Source organism: Gallinula chloropus (genome assembly GCF_964237585.1).
Source record: "Gallinula chloropus genome assembly, chromosome: 2".
Lineage (NCBI taxonomy): Eukaryota > Metazoa > Chordata > Aves > Gruiformes > Rallidae > Gallinula > Gallinula chloropus.
The window spans coordinates 45,448,163-45,466,897 of record NC_140086.1 but is presented as its reverse complement, the minus strand read 5'-3'; the positions used below and the strand labels follow the sequence as shown (position 1 = coordinate 45,466,897).

Below are 18,735 nucleotides of genomic sequence, written 5' to 3'. Positions count from 1 at the left end.
GCACTGCCAGCTGGGGTGCTGGGAAGAGCTGAGCTTCAGTACCCACCACCTCTGAAGCAGCTCAAACCCCTTCATGTGTTGCCAACAGCTCTTTTTCAGTTGGAGTGTAGCAAGGCCTCAGATTCTCTGCATCCCCAACTCTGAAACTCTCAACCTCCAGTCTCCCCTGGTGCTTTCTACCAGAGACTTCAGGCAGAGCAATTCTCCCAGCTGTGGTGTAAAGGACATTTTTAACATCCAGCCCTGCTCAGACTGGCCTAAGGGCTACCACATGGCTGATTTCTTGTTTAATTTGTTCAAAAGCTTGTTGTTGCTCAAGGCCTCCATTCTTCTTCCAGGTGACCTGACAGTGTTTATATCAGACTGTAGTTTGGAACATGCATCCTCCAGAAAACCACAATGCTTAAGTAAGCTTGTGTTTCCTTTTTGCTAGTTGGTGGAGAGATAGCTGCTGTTTTGTTGATCACACCCATTATGATCTGATGACACACATCACGCCATTTTATTTCTAAAAATTGGATCTTCTGTGCAGGTCCCTTGACCTTACTTTGTTTTATGACAAAACCATCTTTCAGAAACATTTGGACTGCTTTCCTCCCTTTCTCAGAGACATCTTCTGTGCTGCCCCATACGATGATACCATGAGTGCACTGCAATTGCTCCAGAGCTTTATCCTGTTCCAGCACAGTCTGGATCAGTCCACAGCAAATGGTGGGGCTGTTTCCATTCCTGGGGAAGTAGATTCCAGGTGTGCTGGACCCCCCTTCAAGTGAAAGCAAACTGTGGCTGTCACCTGGCTGCCAAAGGGATGAAGAAAATACCACCTGCAATATAATTTTTGGGGTATCACTTGGCTGCCTTTGACTCTCAATTTCATTCAGGATTTGATTACTGTCAGTGTCCACTCTCCATTAGTCTTCCACATGGCCACATGGGTCTGTTAAAGGGTGAGCAGGTTCTGCTGATCACTCCTTGGTTTTCCAGCTGACAAATCAGCTTCTGGATGGGAATCAGGGTGTCTCAGTTGGTGCAATATTGCACCGTTGCTGTAGCAATCGGCATGTGTTGTTCTTCAACGTTGAGCAACCCCACAACAAAAGGGTCCTCCAAGAGAGCAGGCAAGGTAGAAAACTGTCCAATTTCCTCTGTCTCCAGGTCAGCTATACCAAAAGCCCACCAGTACCCTTTTGAGCCCTTGAAATACCCTGAGGTAGTCTATGCCAAGGATGCACAGAGCCTCTGGACCAGTCACAATGAGGTGCTTTTGTCATTCATTTCCAGTCAGGCTTACTTTGGATCCAGTTAGCTGTTGGATCTCCCTATCACTCCAGAAATAGAGATGGGTTCTCCCCTTCATGGCTTGTCGGCATTAGGGTACACTGTGCACCGGTGCCCACCAGAGCCTTGCACTCTTGTGGGTCTGGAGTGCCAGGCCATTGGATCCACACAGTCCAATACACTTGTCTGTCCCTTTCATCCACCTGGGTGGAGGCAGGGGCCCTCCAATCCTACTTATTGTATTCATTACTCACATGTAAAAATGACTTAGAAGTCCCTTCAAGAGTATCCTAAGTACGATCAGGTCTTACACTCGGCTTGGGGAAATGCCTGCTAGAAACTGCAGTGGCATTTTTCCTAGAGCAACCCCCTTTTTGCAATTGTTCTTCCTTCACAACTCACATACTTGTGCCTCTAGGGTCAAGCTAGGCTTTCCATCCCACCTCCTGGTCATGCTGGTAAAACCACAGGCTGCCTCGCAGTGTGTATGCTCTACATCCTCTCTCTTGAGAGAGGGAACACTTACTCCCAATAGCTGAGATACTGGTTGTACAGGTGGGGAATAGGACATAATTTTTTTCAGTTGCTGAACCTTCCAGGACAGCTTCTCCACAGCCAAGACAAGGGAGGAAGAGAGACTTTCTTTGTAATGATGACGCTAGTCAGCCACTTCATCCACCACTGGGGCCTCTTCACCTTTCCAGTCCATTACTGCCAAACTGTGGGCTATGATGACGGTGCATTCCATATACACTTATGCTAAATGGGTCAGGTGCACTGGACTTCATCAGGAATGGGGAGTAACTGTCTGCTGTCCAGGTCACAATAAACTGTCTCCCACTATGACTAATTCCCTCAGGTACTGGATGACATACATGATCTTCACTAAAGGGATACCCTTCCTTCATGACTGACAGAAGTCACCTCCAAAGGCTGAGGGCTTGTGTCTTCTTCCCAATTGCCTTGTCAATGTCCCAAGATCAATTCTGAGAGATGTCATCTGAGGTATGGGCACAACAGCAAGGCTACACACAAATTCCAGCTTAACTTCATGCCCATTGATGTTGTACTGTAAGTTGGTATCACACAGTACAGCAAAATGAGAACGCCAGAGCACATCCCTGGTCCCCACCCCAGCAGTGGTGGCTCCTCCTCCCCAGCTAGCTCCTCTATATACTGAGCATGACATCATATGGTACGGAATAACCACCCTCTGGCTCGTCTGGGTCACCTGTCCTGGCTGTGTACCCTCCCAGCTTCTTGTGAACATTGATTGTATCCCAGCCAAAACCCAGGACACCAACAGAAGTAGCACAGCTCAAGAGTAACAACTTGTAAGGGACAATGTATCAACTAAACTGACGCAGAACTTACCAGGAACCTCTATTTCGTTCCTCAAGAACTCAGCTTTGAATTCGCTCATCCATGGTGCACATTCTTTCAGGTTTCCAGGTTCTTTATGGGTTTTGTTCATTTTTGAGACGAGAGAAGTTGCAATTGCATCAAAGTCACGAGGTGTCATATCCAACAGTTTCAAACCACCTTTTCCAAAATGATGGTCGAATTCCTTCCCAAAAGCCTGAGGTTCATTAATAGAAATGAATCTGGTTAACACAGTGCTAGGAGCTCCCCAAGAACACCAAAATCACAGAATCACAGAATTGTGGGGGTTGGAAAGGACCTCCAGAGATCACCAGGTCCAACCCCCCTGCCAAAGCAGGTTCCCTAGAACAGGTCGCACAGGGAAGCGTCCAGACAGGTCTTGAATATCTCCAGAGAAGGAGACTCCACAACCCCCCTGGGCAGCCTGTCCCAGGGCTCTGTCACCCTCACTGTGAAACAGTTCTTCTACATGTTGGTGCGGAACTTCCTGTGCTCCAACTTGCAGCCATTGCCCCTTGTCCTGTCCCCACAGACCACTGAAAAGGGGCTGGCCATTTCCCCCCGTGTTCCACACTTCAGGTATTTATAAATATATATATTATTTATATATTTTTATTTATAAATATATTAATATTTATAAGATCCCCTCTCAGTCTTCTTTTGTCAAGGCTGACCAGTCCCAGTTCTTTCAGCCTTTCCTCATAGGGGAGATGCTCCAGGCCTTTAATCATCTTTGTAGCCCTCCTCTGGACTCTCTCCAGGAGATCCCTGTCTTTTTTGTAATGGGGAGCCCAGAACTGGACACAATACTCCGGGTGGGGCCTGACCAGGGCAGAGGGGGAGGATCACCTCCTTGGACCTGCTGGTACCTTCCTATCTACACACAGAGCTTAATCTGAGCTCCAAAAATATATCAATCGTCCCTCCACTCCAGTTCTTTTTTTCTCCATTAATCTGTCAGAATGTTTTCATTGCCTGTTTCATAGGTTCACCCGCTATTGTCAATAGAAACACCTACATTTTATGAACTCAGTGATATCACAGATCTGTAGAAATAGATCATAAACCTTTTAGCCATGTCAACACCAGCAGCTTATCCTACTTTAGGTCCTCCAGCTGCAGGTGGATTCTAGGTGAAGGTACCAATAACGCTGCTCATTAAACTTAATACATGTACCGCATCTGCTTACAAAAATTTAAGATCACTTGGTGAAATACTAATGTAAAATGAAAATATTTAAATTTGTGCCTCTTAAATACAAATGCCATCATGATACTAAATAGAGGATTATCAGAACACTTAATTTGCTCCCAAGAGCGTAGATGTTATCACGCTTTCAAACTGCTGCAACAGAAATTAATAAAAGCCATTTAACTCTTTGATTTAAAAACAGTCAAAAATTACAGATGGATGAGTTAGCTAATATTTTTACCCCCTGAAAATGAATGCTCTGTGCTTTATGGAAGACGTGGGAGGTTTGTTGGATTTCAGGCTGGCTTTTTTCCTGGCTTTGTTTTTTTAAGCAGCAACTATGATACATGGCAAGCAAATACAGCCTGGCTAATTTCATCTTTTTGCTAACCCAAAGATCTATTATTTATATTAAGAGAATTATTTTTGTCTTATTAGAAAAATATAAATTTAAATGTTTTATTTCCTACCACATTATTCAGGACTTGCTTTGAGATAATATTGCATGTAAAATGCATTAAACCTTATACTAAAAGTATTCCAAATATCCTGATAAAGGAGAAGTGCAAAGACATTTCATATGGATCCATTTAATCAACAAAGCGAGTATTATCTGCAAGTAGTTAACTGAGTTGACTTCTTGTGTTCTTAATTCAAGGTTCTAGAAAAACCAGATGTCCCCTCTCTTGGACCTCACTGGTATTAAAGGCTTGGAAAGACATGTAAGCTCACTTGTTTTTTCAATGCCGGATCATTTTTCTCCCAAGCTCTGAAGGACACAGCTATTCCACCGAAGGAAATGAAAAGACAGAAAGTATTCTCCTTCTGAACAACGGACTGCTACAGTCAACATCTTTATCACTTTAAATCTATTTCCAGATGACCACCCCACTGCTTTCTCTGTTCAGTTCTTTGACTTCTTCAAAAATTCAAGGCAGCACGTATCTGATAGCCTTAACACTGTATTTTAATTAATAGAATCCATCAACAGTGTTCAATTGATGCATCACTGGAACTTCATGTTAAAAATTAATGCAAGATTCTTAATGTCTCAGTTAAAACTGAAACTGTACATAAATAATTGGTATGAAGATTACAAGTCTGAAGTACTGCATGTATTAGAGCAATTTTATGTGTCAGTCAAGAGGTACAACTATTTTTCTCCAATAAGGACATTAGAAACTCCAGTTATCCTCACAGCACACTTCGTTTCTTCACGAGTACTGCATCATGAAGGCAAAGAATTCAGTCTGTGCACCATCACCCTGACCCTCTTCTCCTGCAGCCTGTGTGTGTGAAAGGAATACTGCTCTTCCTTTTCCTTGGAGGAGAGGGGAAAAGCCCCGCTATCCCCTCCCAGCACCTCCTTTGCTCTTCTCTCTCTGCTTGGTTAATTCAATGACAATTAAAAAACCCGTCAGCAATACTTGCAGTACCTACTGCTGCACATTTCAGCTTTCTAAAGAGCCACAGACTTTTTTTTGTTTAAGTGGGCCAAAACATACAACCAGTCAATGAAATACAGATGCAGAGCACCTGTGTCCTCAGGCCTGCTGTGCTTGTAACCCAAATGGCTCAACCTACAGCTGCTCCCCTCCCTCGACCCTCACCTGGACAGCAGCACATCCCACCTAATATGGCCTTTTCTGCTGTTGTATCACTTCCCAGCTCCACCGTACTCTCAACTCATCCTCCACTTTCCCTTCCACTTTTTTCCACCCTCCACTTTTTCCTTCATGAGGAAGGAACCTTCCAGAGACAGGCAAGGAGCGGGCACAGGGCTATACACATGCATACAGTACAAGCATACAGACATGCTTCTACAGGAGCATCGCTCTCCCGGCTTCCAGCAACTGGCAGCTCAGGGATTTCTGGGGCCAGAAGTGTGCACTGGTATGTAAAAGCTCATAAAGTGTTTTCCCCCTCCCCATGCTACTGCCTACTTGCTATTCGATCCCGTGAAGCCATCCACCATCCCCTGCAGCCGGAGCTCAGCTCTGAAGTGTGCACTGAATGAGGAAACACTTCTCCCTGTTTGTTTTGAACCTGCCACTTCCACGGAATATTTACTCCAGGCTTGGCACCCCTGATGTGAAGAGCTTTATTCTACCTGGCCTCACTGTGTCTTTTCCAACTGGAGGAATGCTCAAGTTCCTTCTTGTGCAGAGAAGCCGCTTTGAACCTCATCCAGTTTATTTATACCTCTGTTGGGAACTGTGGATGAGGACTACAGTGTTCAAGCAACAAGAGTGAGAAAAAGCTGCTATGTCAATGTATAAATTAATGTTTGGTTCTCTATTAATAATGACTAATATTCGCTTTCTTTTCACAGAATCACAAGGTTGGAAGAGACCATTAAGATCATCAAGTCCAACCATTCCCATCCTATGCTAAACCATATCCCTAAGTACCTCATCTACCCTTTTTTTAATCACATCCAGGGAAGGTGAGTCAACCCCCTCCCTGGGCAGCCTGTTCCAGGCCCTGACAACTCTTTCAGTAAAAAATTTTTTCCTAACATCTAATCTGAATCTGCCCTGGCACAGCTTTGTGCCATTTCCCCTTGTCCTATCTCCTGACACCTGGCTGAAGAGATCATCGCCCACCTCTCTACAACCTCCTTTCAGGTAGTTGTAGGTGGTGATAAGGTCTCCGCTCAGCCTCCTCTTCTCCAGACTTTCTTGATGTCTCTTCAGTTCACAACTGATGTTTTCACAGAACTATCACAAATCAAAATTCTGTTCTGGATCTGCAATAATCAGCTCAAACCCGAAGAATTTATATATGAAACTGGGGTATTGTTTTTTCCCACGGGTATGGCCTCATTTTTCTACACTGATTTTCACTATTTCAGATCTCAGCTTTGTAAAGTCCTTTCTGTAATTCTTCACAGTTGTAATTCTGTTGAATAACTTGCCCTATGTAACAGTATGAGCAGCAAATCTGAAAAGCATAATATATCAAAACCATCCTAAATTGCTCACACATCCTTGGCAGCCCAAAAAAAAGACAAGGCCAGATTCCTGTTCAGGTTCATGGATGGTCAGAGTGGCTCAGGCCTGGAGAACCTGGCAGCATGTGCAGGACAGGACTGGCAGAAGCTGAGTAAGAGGGAACATTTAGTCCTGTAGGGCAGTCAGAAGCAGAAGTTGAACTATATATTATTTCCACAGCTTCTAGCAAAGAAATGCTAGTCCTGTACTCCTGACTTGATCTCTTGTCTCCATGAAGTCCTGCAGTACCTGTAAAAGCAGTCATTTGGTCCTCTCTTTTGACTTTTTAGTGCCTTCTGAAAAAGCACACAATGCCAATACTACTCAGTAATCACACATACCTGAATAAACTTCTTCCTCAGCAATCCAAGGCCAGGAGCCTCTAAATCTCCCAAATTCTTGTACATTCTTTGGTACATTTCCTTAAGCTTATTTTTACTTCTCTGAGCTTTTACCAACTCATTTGTGACATCCTCAACCCAATCCTGCAAACAGAAAGAAACAGACGAGCACTGAGAAGTTTACTGACTCTTGTTCTTTGGTAATCTGCTCTATTGCATTTGGGTCACTGTATTTGCCAAATATGCCTCTTGACAACCAAAAGGCTGTGGAAATATTTCCCTTTCACTTTCTCTCAATAAAATGTTTCTACTTTATTAAGATAATTGTGTTTACTACTTCAGTATCCAGCTAAGGAGCAGTACCAAACACAAGACAAGAATCTTTTGGGCAACAGGCTCAGAACACGGACAGGGAAGCCCAGCAGAAAGCAGGGAAAGGCTCTAAGAACAAAAGTAGTCAGAAATTACAGAGAATGGCACAAATGGTAATTTTGACATGTTTTCAGAATGATTAAGGAAGACTGGCCATGGCAGGGACCCCGAAGAGTAAAGCTGAAAAAGGCTAGTACAAAACAGCCAGCTGGCACAAGGGAGACCAACCATTGCCAATGAAAGCTGCTGACACCACCCCGACATCACCAGTTGATTCTAGGTTGAACCGCTTCCTGTGGCTGTGGTGTCAACTGAACTGCAGCAGGCTCCACCCAGCACCCTCTTTTCCTAAACAGAGGGTGAGGAATGAAGGGGAAGGAGGGAGGGGGTGAGAGGGCAATAGAAAAAAAAAATACACTTTACCTTAAAAAGCATTATGGGATTAGAGAGCTGTTCCAGGGAGTGAACAAAATCTTGAACTACTCCTCCTCTGTCCAACTTATTCTTGATCCTTTAAAAGAAAAAAGTGCATCACATTGCAACAGGAACTACCATCACCACCTAGACTGCAGATAAGCAATGATCCAGACTGTCTGCTATATTCAAGACTCTGGTAAAATCATCTAGGGGTAGGCAGGTCGGTCTCAGAATTCTCTTGGGCTGCATGACTGTTAATACATTGACTGTCTGTGCCATGCAGGTCCCAAATTTTTAATTAAGTATCCCACTATGAAAATGGGAGGTTGGCGGGGGGAGCGGAAAGCGTACCTGCAACAGAAATTGGCATTACCCAGACTGTACATCCTGTCAAGACACTTATTCAAGGGTGATACAGTTTGTGAAGCACAAGACTACCTTCTTGTTTTAAGCAAAGAAATGTAGTAAATATATCAGAGATTAAAAAAAAAAGCAAAAATACACCTAAAATTGTGTTAGTACTTCTACAGCACTGTGTGATAGAACTTGCCTTTTGCAGTGGAGTGAACTCAGGCTTTATTGCAAGGCAAAATGGGCAAGGGAGGGCTTATAGGGAAGGTGCATGCTTCATGCTGGATAAGCAGAGAGGACCACAACCAAGAGCTGTCACTCCCCAAGATAGCATGCATCCATTCCACTACCTCTCTCTGAAGTCTGGAAGAAACATTGATTCAGCTTAAACATATCTGCTTTCCCTTGGTATTAGAAAGACTGTAAATGCCCAAGCAAGCTTGCTTCAGCTTCATCTCTGGTGGGTACTGATGTGAAGTCTACTACAGTAAGAGCCTAATCATGCACCAAATTTCCCTTCCACCTTGGCAGAACAGGAGGAGGAAGAAACAACTGTGGCCACCACAGAAGAAACTGTGACTACCACAGAATTACGAGGAGAAAGGGATTGCCTCTCTGTGGTCTTCTTACCTTGGAAAAATTCTAACTTCCCACAGCCTGAGGACTCTGTACTCAACACTTCACAAAGTATTCAGGTCACCAACCTGAGTATGTCTAATAATACTAAGAGCACTTATGCATCAGTTTTCCCCGTGCCTTTAAATGAAAACATTGTGTGCATGGGACTGCCCTGCAGTGTTTCTCAGCCCACCTGAAGAAAAGAGTTTGTTTAGAAATAATACACAAATATCTCTGCTCCTGAAAATAAAAAAACAAACCAACCAAACAACCCACATACAAAAGAGCTTCTTGGATTGAAAAGTCACCTTTCTACAAACTCCTTGTTCTTGCAACCAGTTGCAGTATCTTTGAAACAGTAACTTTCACTGCTGATCATGAAAGGGTAGATGATTGCCTGGGGATAGGTATTTGCAATCTCTTCAATAGTATGTTGCACAGCTACAGCTTCATCCTTGTCAAGTAGTGCCATCATCTGGCTAATCCAACCAATGAACTGCCAACAGGGAACTGAAGAAAGCTGCAGAAACACAGACACTACTTTCAACTTTGGTTCTCCTCAAAAAAACAATTGTAGCAAGCAAACAGAACTGCCCTGTGGCCCAGCCTGACAGAAACATGTGAAAATGCAACACAGAGTGTCAACTAGGTTACAACAACCATCCCCCAACGAAACAGAGATTTCACTATGACTACTACCACCGCCACCGCTCAATTGGTTTGCCATTATAAAGATCAGCAATTTGTTGATCAAGATGAGGCTTTATACTCAAACTTGTGGCCTTTCCACCTGGATGCAATACCACAATTTTGATCATCACACACAACCAACTCAAAAATCCAAAGGGACAGTTCATACACCAGGGGGCTGAAGTCTTGACTTGAGTAAAAAAAAGCCAGGAAGGGGAACACTAAAGCTCCTGTCACTGTTCTGTCCTTCCTCCATCTTTAAGAAGGTTTAAGCTTGCTGACAGATATTATTTCCAGTAAAGTAATACAATTCATGCTCAATTCCCTCCAAAACCCACGTCACATCTGAAAGGAGTACTACAATAGATTTTCCTGGGATAGCCAGAGGCCAGGCTCAGACTCCTTTCCTCCCAGCTCATCCTTTCCTACCTCTCTAACAGAGTTTAAGGTCAGACTGCCAGTATTTATCTAAAAGAAAGAGAGACAGAGGAGAGGACAAAGAACTAACTCCTGTGTGAACTCCTTTTCTGGGTGAGATCTGTCAGCTGGACCAGGTGTCAGGTTGTGTTTGAACCAGCAGAGTTTCACTGTGGCCGCACCTTGTGCCTCAACCGTTTTTGCTACTTTCTTGGTTTCTGGGTATAACTAAGACCTGTTTCTATCTCTCTCTTGAGTTCTTCCTCTGACAGGGCCGGGCACTCTGTGAGCACCAGCACAATGACACAGGCTTGAAAAGGCAGGCAGGCCAAGGCAGGATCAGGCATGAGTCACAGAGGAGCCCTCAGCTTCTCTGTCCCACGGTATCCTGCCATGGAACAGCAATGGAGAGACAGGTTGTGGAAGGGAGGAAGTGGAAAATACGAAGGAGGAAGAAGCTGCAGTAACCTCTGAAGTGAAGCAGGACAGAGAGAGGTGGGAGATGTGGACAATGCATCTGGAAAAGTGTACAGAAATGAGGTGTTCCTCCTTCTAACACTAGCTACCTTTATCAGCCCTATTAGATTGTTCTGAGGGATAAAAGGTCCCCACAACAGTAGTTCTTTATCGGCTCTGAAACTAGCATTTGCAATCAGAATAATGATAAAAAGTTAAACTTTGAAAAAAAAGTTTCTGTCCATATGAATTAGACTCAGCAAGTTAGAGAAAAGATAAGGAACAATGATGGATTAAAATTTATCTGATTCACCTGAAGCAAAACTTACCAGTCTAACCTCTCTATCCATCCAACCTCCACCCTCACCTTTTAAATTCGATTTATAGCAACATTCGCTGCCAGGAAAATGGAAGCAACTAACCTCTCGTGTCACTAGACCCAATGTCTCTGCTGGATATCTTTCAATTATTTGCAGCAGTCTAGGAAATCTCAGCCTGGCTTCTCTGGAGTTGAGTTTTAAAGCTTTTATCATTTTCTCCACCACAATAGTTGGGAATAGCTGCAGATCTGCAGTGTTAATTTCTGCCAAGAGACATTAAACAAGAATTATCAGAAACACCATCACTCGTTCCATGCCTTTGATCATCTGGAACATTCATCTTTACAATTCAGGGTTGTTGTTTTTTTTTTTCCAGTGTATTTTGTATTTTCACTTTGTTCTCCTTCCCATCTGTTTGAACTGCACACATCAGCAACACATGTACTTGGGGACTGCAAGGATTAGCTTTATCAGGAAGCTGTATCACCACTGGTATCTTGCCTGCTTTAAATACAGCACTTCTGTGGTCTGGGAAGCAACAAGGGAAGCATCTGCTGGGTATGATACATTTCTCACAAGTGAGAGGGAGATTGATTCACCAGTACCAAAGCTAGCATTAACAGCAGAGGGGGAAAAAAGGGAATGTAAATACTGTTAAACTGGAGGACAAACTGTTCCATTTAATTTCAGGCGGTGCTGTGCAGGGAGATCTCCTGGGTATCACAAAAGCTCACGTATCACAGATAAATCCACCACCTCACGTGCTTAAAGAGAAATCCTGACTAACCAGGCAAGCCTTCTTCTTCCCTGCGCAGATGCTGGTCACAGAAACCAACCAGAGTCATGTAGGCGTTGATAACTCCCTGCACATCCACATGTTCCATGGAGAGGGACTGCACCTCCTCCTCAGACTTCCTCACAGCACTGCTGAAACACTGAAAAGCCTTCTTGTTCAGACCTGCCAGTACCTGAATGTTCAAATCGGGGGAGGGAAGGGGGGAAAGACACGTTAGCAAGCAGCATTCAACAATTCTTTCTGAAGCTGGAGCTTGGCTGCAAGCCTGGAGTAGATAAAACTGTAACTGTGTTAGATATTTTGAGCAGCTGATGCAAAGGAAAAAAACCTCAGATGTTACTTCCAGCAGTAATTTCAGGAATTTTAAATTTCCACAATTTTCAGTGGAAAAACACAAACTAAACTTTTAACTTAAATTAGTCTTTGGATACGCTATGTGGATATGCTTTTATAACAGAAAAAAAGTTAATATTACTCAAGTTTTTGCAGTTACCAAAACCCATAATTTAAATATGCCATTTTTTGTATTAAGACATATCTACAGCATCTGCATATCAGTTATCCTTAGAACTTAGATTAAAAAAGCATGCAAACTATTTTGAATCTGATGCCTTTTTTCCACGTTAAAACCAGTCATATTTATCATGTTTCTAATGCAGCTCATGCACTGAGGGACCTGACATGATCCTTTACAACTGACTGTTTATAAATCAAGTATATATGTTCATATATTGCCTACAAACTTACCAACCTCAGCATGTGGGACAACTGATAACACAGACCATTTCAGGTACAGCACAACCTGTCACTGTATTCTTTAGATGCACACCTCCCCAAATTAAGCAGAGATGATTTGCATATGCTCAGTCTTAAAAACACCTCTTGTCACTGTCACTATTTACGTAAGTGTATCAGTATCATGATCAGTATTAGAAAGATCTCTTTATGACATAAGATAGTCCAACAGCATGAAGAATCTCAGAAATGTCCACCTGAAATAAAGGCATTCTTGGTTCCCAAGCCTTGTCCCACCACTGTACTTGCAGGTGCCACAACCATGTCTTTCCCCTCTAAGCAAAACCCAGGAACAGAGAAACACAAGAACACTCTGCCAGTTAAAAAGGTTACAGTTGTGCAGAAGTCCAGGAGAGCACAAACCAGCACCCCACAGATGGATTTTTTTCCTTTTCTTTTCCTTCCTCCAGCTGGTATTCCTGGACAAATCACTGCTAATAGCAGATGGGTTTCAGGTTCCTTGTATCTATCTGTATCCATCACTACCTACTGAAGCAGTGACTACAATACTGAAATTCCCCCCCTTACTCTCCCCCACCCCCTTGTTTTAGGGGTTTTTTTACCTTTTCAGGGCTCTCCAGACTTTCTCCTGCTAGTACTGATATTTTTCCAGCCTTCTCTTCTGCGATTTGTTCAAGGCATCTTGGATCCTGACTCAGAGCATTGGCCATGATCTGGTACGTGGTGCCCAGAAGATGATTGTGGTTTCGGAAGGCCGTTATGTTCTTGCTAAGATAGTCAGATTTGGTATCTTCTGTTGGAATTCAAAAACAAAGCTGGCAATTTGACAACAAAGCAGCCTTGTGTAATAAACAAATGTGAAGCCAAGAAAAGGCTGTTACCAAGCAGTGAGATGGTTTTTAACACTGAGAGCAGGCGTTCAGGACAACTTTGGTTCCAGCTGCAGCTATGCACAAAGCGGCAATAGGCACAATTCCACCTGGCCAGCCAGTCTTCCCTCATTTTGGCTTCTTTGTGTAGGTCTTTCAGAAGCTTCTTGGCAACTGAGAAGTTGTTCTGTATTCAGATTAAGACAGAATTTTCAGATAATGTATCTGAAGAGGTAACACGACCCTTCTGCAACCAAATGGGATGAGATTTAGGTAACACAAGTAAAGCTAAAAATAGTAAGAAGAGAGGTCCAGGTTTGTGCTAATGGAGAAATTTGAAAAGAAAGAGAGAAGAATAGACAAACTGAGTTTGACAAAGTGAGAAAATAAAAATAATTCTATCTGCATTAAATAAACAGCCATTAACTGTTCCACAGTACAAACACATATGGGGAATGTAATCTGGTTTATAATAACCATTAAGCAAATCACTTACACTTGCATTTTGATGAAAAGCCTCCTGTAAGTTACATTAAAGGAAATCTTATTTTCATTTACACCTTTAAGGGTGTACAGTCAATACAGCACTAACATATCTGGTTATTATGGTGCTTAAAACAAACTCTTGTCACTGATTGGATTTCTGCAGCATTTCCATCTTCTCTCAAGTTTGAAACACCAAAGACTCATCATCAAAGAAGGCTATGTTTCAGTCATTTTAACAACCAGATCCAACCCAAAATTTCTAAGTTATTTAGCTTTAGTTCTTCACATGTGTTCACAGCATTAATGAAAACTAAAAAAAGTCTTATCATTGCTGATTGAAGTAAATGATACTGATTCAATGTGATTTTGATTTGTTTTCGTATACAGAAGAGATTACTTGTAAATGAGAAAGCATAACATTGGGCTGCAAGCATCCCTTCCGTTAAAGACTAAAACACTACAGAGAAATAAAGCATCTGCCCTTTGAAATGTCAGAAACCATCTGGGATCAAAGGGGTCTCCAGGCACATTTCCAGCAATGACAAATTTGTAATTAACATTTATATCAATTGTTTTCTTTCCCTACAGAACTTACTCTCTTGAGCTTTCAACATGTCCTGGACAGCAGGGTCAAAAAGAGACAAGGTCTGCCCTGGCAAAAAGGTGCCCAAGACCACCTGAAAGGCTTTTCCAGCTGTAATCTCTATGTACTTTATCACAAAATTGGAAGCTATCAGACAGTACAATCACCTGTTTCCTGGCACTTTCTATCATCTTCATTTTCATGTTAAATTTGCAGCTTTTAATCATTGAGTAAATGTCTTCACCCTGTTGATCCACTTCCATTTGGTCACCAGCACCATATTCTTCATCCACCTCCATACTATCATTGGCCTGATCACAGAGAAGCTTCTCCTGCAGTTTGTCAAGAAAGAAGCACCTGTACAATGACAACAGGAGTACACATCACTCTGGTATGCATCCAAGGGAAAGAACATTCAGAAGTGCTGATCTGCCTGACAGTAAAAAAAAGCTCAGTAAAAATGGCAAGCTTTCACCTTTAGCAGAGGCTAAACATAGCTCTCAGAAACTTCTAACTGGGGACAGGTTGACCCTGAGAGCACACTAGGATATTGAGCTGATGAGATTAAGTATTAGAAAATATCCACAACAGAGTGGGATTTTTTTGTCTTTTGTTGTTTTAAAATCATTAGCCACAACCTCTAAGTTCACCAAACCACCACTTGCATTGCAACTCGACAGAAGTGTAAACGAACGGGAATCTCATCTATACAGTGTAAATGCCAGGCTGGATTGATGCCCACCTGCAATTCACAGGTGCATCATACCAACCCATGTAAACCTTGGAATTCATGTTTCAGAAAAGATCAACTCTTCTGTAGCCATGCCTTCCCGACACCAAGAGATAATAAAATCAATTAGAGAGCACAGTGGGCTTCAGCAGAGCTGCTGAAGAAGTTGTCCCCCAGGAAAGGAGAAAGTATCTCAGTTTGCACTGGAAGAATGGATTGGGATGAAGACAGATACCATGGGGAAGACAGAAATCTTTCCAACTCAAAAAAGCATTCCAACTTCTTTGGAGCTAATCCAAAGGAGTCTTTGGGGAGCCTTTGCTCTTTATAGCAACAGTGGCACAGCAAGTCTCTAATTACAGCACTGGTCACCAGCTTTACTATAAAGACATGGAGCACTGATAGTGGCAGGGCTGACCTTACTTTAAGCACCCCCTAACTTTGGAACTGCCTACAAAGTTGGCAACTATTTTTATTTGTAACAGACTGGCCTATGGGGTGGTGTTTCATTGAGGTAAGTGCAGCTAATCTACTCAATTACAAGGGAGTGTATTAAAGGGCTGCTGAAGTGGGTTAGCTTGTGCAGTGCATGTAGTCACTGATGCAAGAAAACGCTTAAACTAGCAGTTATGTCTCCCTAACAAAACACAGTTTATTCCCTGGCCATTTCCCAATCTCCTTTTGCTTCTCACCACAGGTTAGTCACACACAGAAACCAGTTATACTGATAAAACTACTACAACAGTTTAAAAAAAGAAAAAAAAAAAAAAAGTCATACACTGGATCAACACCCCCTGTATGAAAACAGGGAGCACTAGAACAGAACTCAACATGCAGACAGAACAAAAGCTAACCCAAGAATGCAATTTTACCGATTTGTAATGATATCATCCCAGATGTTCATAGGATCCATTTTAGCATCTGGATATCTGCTTGTCCAAATTCTGAGAAGTCTCTTAAGGGAAGCTTGTGAAGTTAAGTTACCTAGAAATCAATTCAGAATACTCTGAATGCATCTAAATCCAAACAGTGTGAAAAAGGCCTGAAACACAGTCTAACATTCCAACCAGAAAGCTGCAATAAAACAACCCACTTTAACTTCTGAGCTTTGGTTAAATATGCTACTTGGTGATTGTGTTGCTTTTTTTATTACAATTTGTTTTAAGCCCAAGAGATTCAGTAAGGACACGAGTGCCAACTGTCGCTGGGAATCGCCACTGTGTGGGCACCTTTCTTTCCATACAGGAATATGCTGGAGTGTAGTGGAACTATTAACTAAATTTAATATATAATTTGGTGTACGTACATAAATTTCTATTTCATGCCTAACTCAATAGCTATAAAGTATATACCACAGCCATCTTTCCTCTCTGCTAACCACTAGTTTCTACCAGAAGTGACCCCAACAGAAATCTTACTTTAAAACTATTACTTAAACTTTTAAAAGAGATACTTAACTCTTATCACAATAGATAGGCTAATAAAACTTTGCAATAGGCTTGAAGATAATTCTGTGTTCTATCTTACATAACTGAGTAGTTCTTACTGTCTTCTTGACTGTAAGAAATAATTCCAGACCTACGCTCCTTCAAACAGGGTTTCAGTCCTCTGAGCATGGGATCAGAAATACAAAGTTCAGGAAACTGTGATTGTTTAACATCATGAAAGGAAAATTGCATAGGAAAAAAAAAATAAAATCTTTACTTCTCTTAGTCATAAAATTGATGAAATCCTGTATTTCTGTCAAAGCTTGTACAGACTGCAGTTTGGTCATTCGACTTTGGTATAACAAAGTATCAATACTGGAATAGCTCTGAAAAGAGAGAATGGAAGATTGCACACACAGAATTTACAATACAGTTCTATTCAGTATTCTACAAACTTTTTATCTGATGCTGCTACATACTATGCTCTACAACACAACCTTTTACAAGTAATCTAATAGCCTGTGATCTGAGAGCAACTCTGCTTTGGAGAAGCGTAGAGGCACATTCTAGCTGCAATTCCTACCCTAGATTTTAGGACAGTCCTACAGTCTAATCAACATTTGGTAACAGATGGAACTTGTAACCTCTCAATGTAATACTCCCTTTTCCAGTTTGTTCTGAGGACAGGAGGCTTCTGAGAAGAGGAATGAAATATATCTGCTTTTAATCTGCACGCACGATTACTGTGAAAATTTCTAGTAGATGAAATAGGCAAAATAAAAGAAACTAAAATGGGAGGATGCACTCCACTGGATGGCTCCCCTCTCATCACTGGAAGCAGTGAATTCAAAGGAAGTTTTGTCATGTGACTGGAAAGCACCTAGATTTCATTGTAGTTAGGCAAGTGTTTCTCTCCAGAGAATAATCTAGCAGCAGTAACAGCAAGAACAGTTTCATTGTTCCATGAGTTTATGCAGACAAAAATCCTTTTCAGAGATAGCAGAGAACTGTTACCTGCATGAAGACCTGCATGCCATTGCTAATGTAATACATGGCTCTGTCAAAATCATCTTGCAGGATATAAAGGAGACTAAGCTCTTGACTGTAATGCATTTCTATAATGGCTTTCTTCTGTTCCGTCTTCATCGCTTCATCAATGAAAGTTAGCAAAGCCTGGTCATTTTCCCCACTGAGCAGTAACTTCAACTTGCTTCGTATTATGTAGGGCAGATATGTCTCCTACGAGGTGAAAATACAGTCTTTATTTCTAGGAATGGAATATGAGATGGTCAATTTTCTGTTATAAATATTCGGTATGGTTTTCTTGAATGTTTTCCCCTTAGACAAACTCCAGATTGCTAACAAATCACACCCTTTTCTGACAGGCTCAAGAGGTTACTAGCAAAATCTACCAGTTTCAAAACCAGGATTCTGGTAACTCTTAAAACATGAAAGAAAGTGACAAAACCAACAAAAACACTGATGATGATAAAGCTGGTCCTATATGATCACTCAGAGATCCAAGGTAAAAGTTAAACGTCATAAAAACAGCAGAAGTAACTATTTTAATTATTCTATAGATCAGACTCGTTGCTAATTTCCATAATAAAAGAAACCCAAATAATGCAACTGATTGCCACCCACAATCATATCACTGCAGGACATCCCTGCAGAGACAAAAACCAGTGCAGTACCAATGAAGTGATTTCTAAAAACCTGAAAAAATGGATCGTTCCACGTTTTGCTTAGGTCTGGAGGTTTTCCACTATCGATACTAATGGTAGCACAGTACTCGAGATGCTTCCACTCTGTGAGGTGGTCATAGCATTCCAGAGATGCAAGTTCCCAGAAGTTCTTCTCTGCTTCTGTTGGCTCTCCATCTTGCCATTCTTCTTTATAGAGAGCCTAGGGAATGAATTCGAGGGGGTGGAAGGTTCTCAGCTGGAATCTGACAGTAGTCTCAATTCTACGTCACCAGGAACTTAATAATTCATTGTCTCCTAAAAACATCTATTAATTTACCAGAATGTAACAGCAACCCTAAGTGCAGAAAATTCAACCTTGTGGGAGTTTATACTTAAACTTGGTTCAGGGAGCCATCCTTAGTAAACTTGCATTTTTAAAGAGCAAATAGTTAAAGAGATCCTTCTTCCTTCTTACACACTATAACCCAGATTTTCTTTGCTATGAACACATGCAGTTTGCTCTCTCGGGGTGGAAGTGCACCCATGGTGTTTACTTGTCTGTCTGCACGACTGCA

At 42.0% G+C, this 18,735-nt stretch overlaps 1 protein-coding gene across 1 annotated transcript in view; it reads right to left on the bottom strand.

Moving 5' to 3' along the window:
- The window catches only part of PRKDC (protein kinase, DNA-activated, catalytic subunit), a gene marked incomplete at its 5' end in the record, with an annotated part of 90,027 nt that overhangs the window by 11,349 nt on the left and 59,943 nt on the right, over positions 1-18,735 (bottom strand). Inside the window, 13 exons of the mRNA XM_084260381.1 lie at positions 2,653-2,857; positions 7,188-7,331; positions 7,983-8,070; positions 9,254-9,465; positions 10,931-11,091; positions 11,616-11,796; positions 12,983-13,173; positions 13,262-13,436; positions 14,486-14,675; positions 15,921-16,032; positions 16,753-16,861; positions 17,490-17,714; positions 18,192-18,380. Coding sequence (XP_084116507.1) covers positions 2,653-2,857; positions 7,188-7,331; positions 7,983-8,070; positions 9,254-9,465; positions 10,931-11,091; positions 11,616-11,796; positions 12,983-13,173; positions 13,262-13,436; positions 14,486-14,675; positions 15,921-16,032; positions 16,753-16,861; positions 17,490-17,714; positions 18,192-18,380 — 2,182 coding nt within the window. The remainder of the gene's footprint in view (positions 1-2,652; positions 2,858-7,187; positions 7,332-7,982; positions 8,071-9,253; positions 9,466-10,930; positions 11,092-11,615; positions 11,797-12,982; positions 13,174-13,261; positions 13,437-14,485; positions 14,676-15,920; positions 16,033-16,752; positions 16,862-17,489; positions 17,715-18,191; positions 18,381-18,735) is intronic.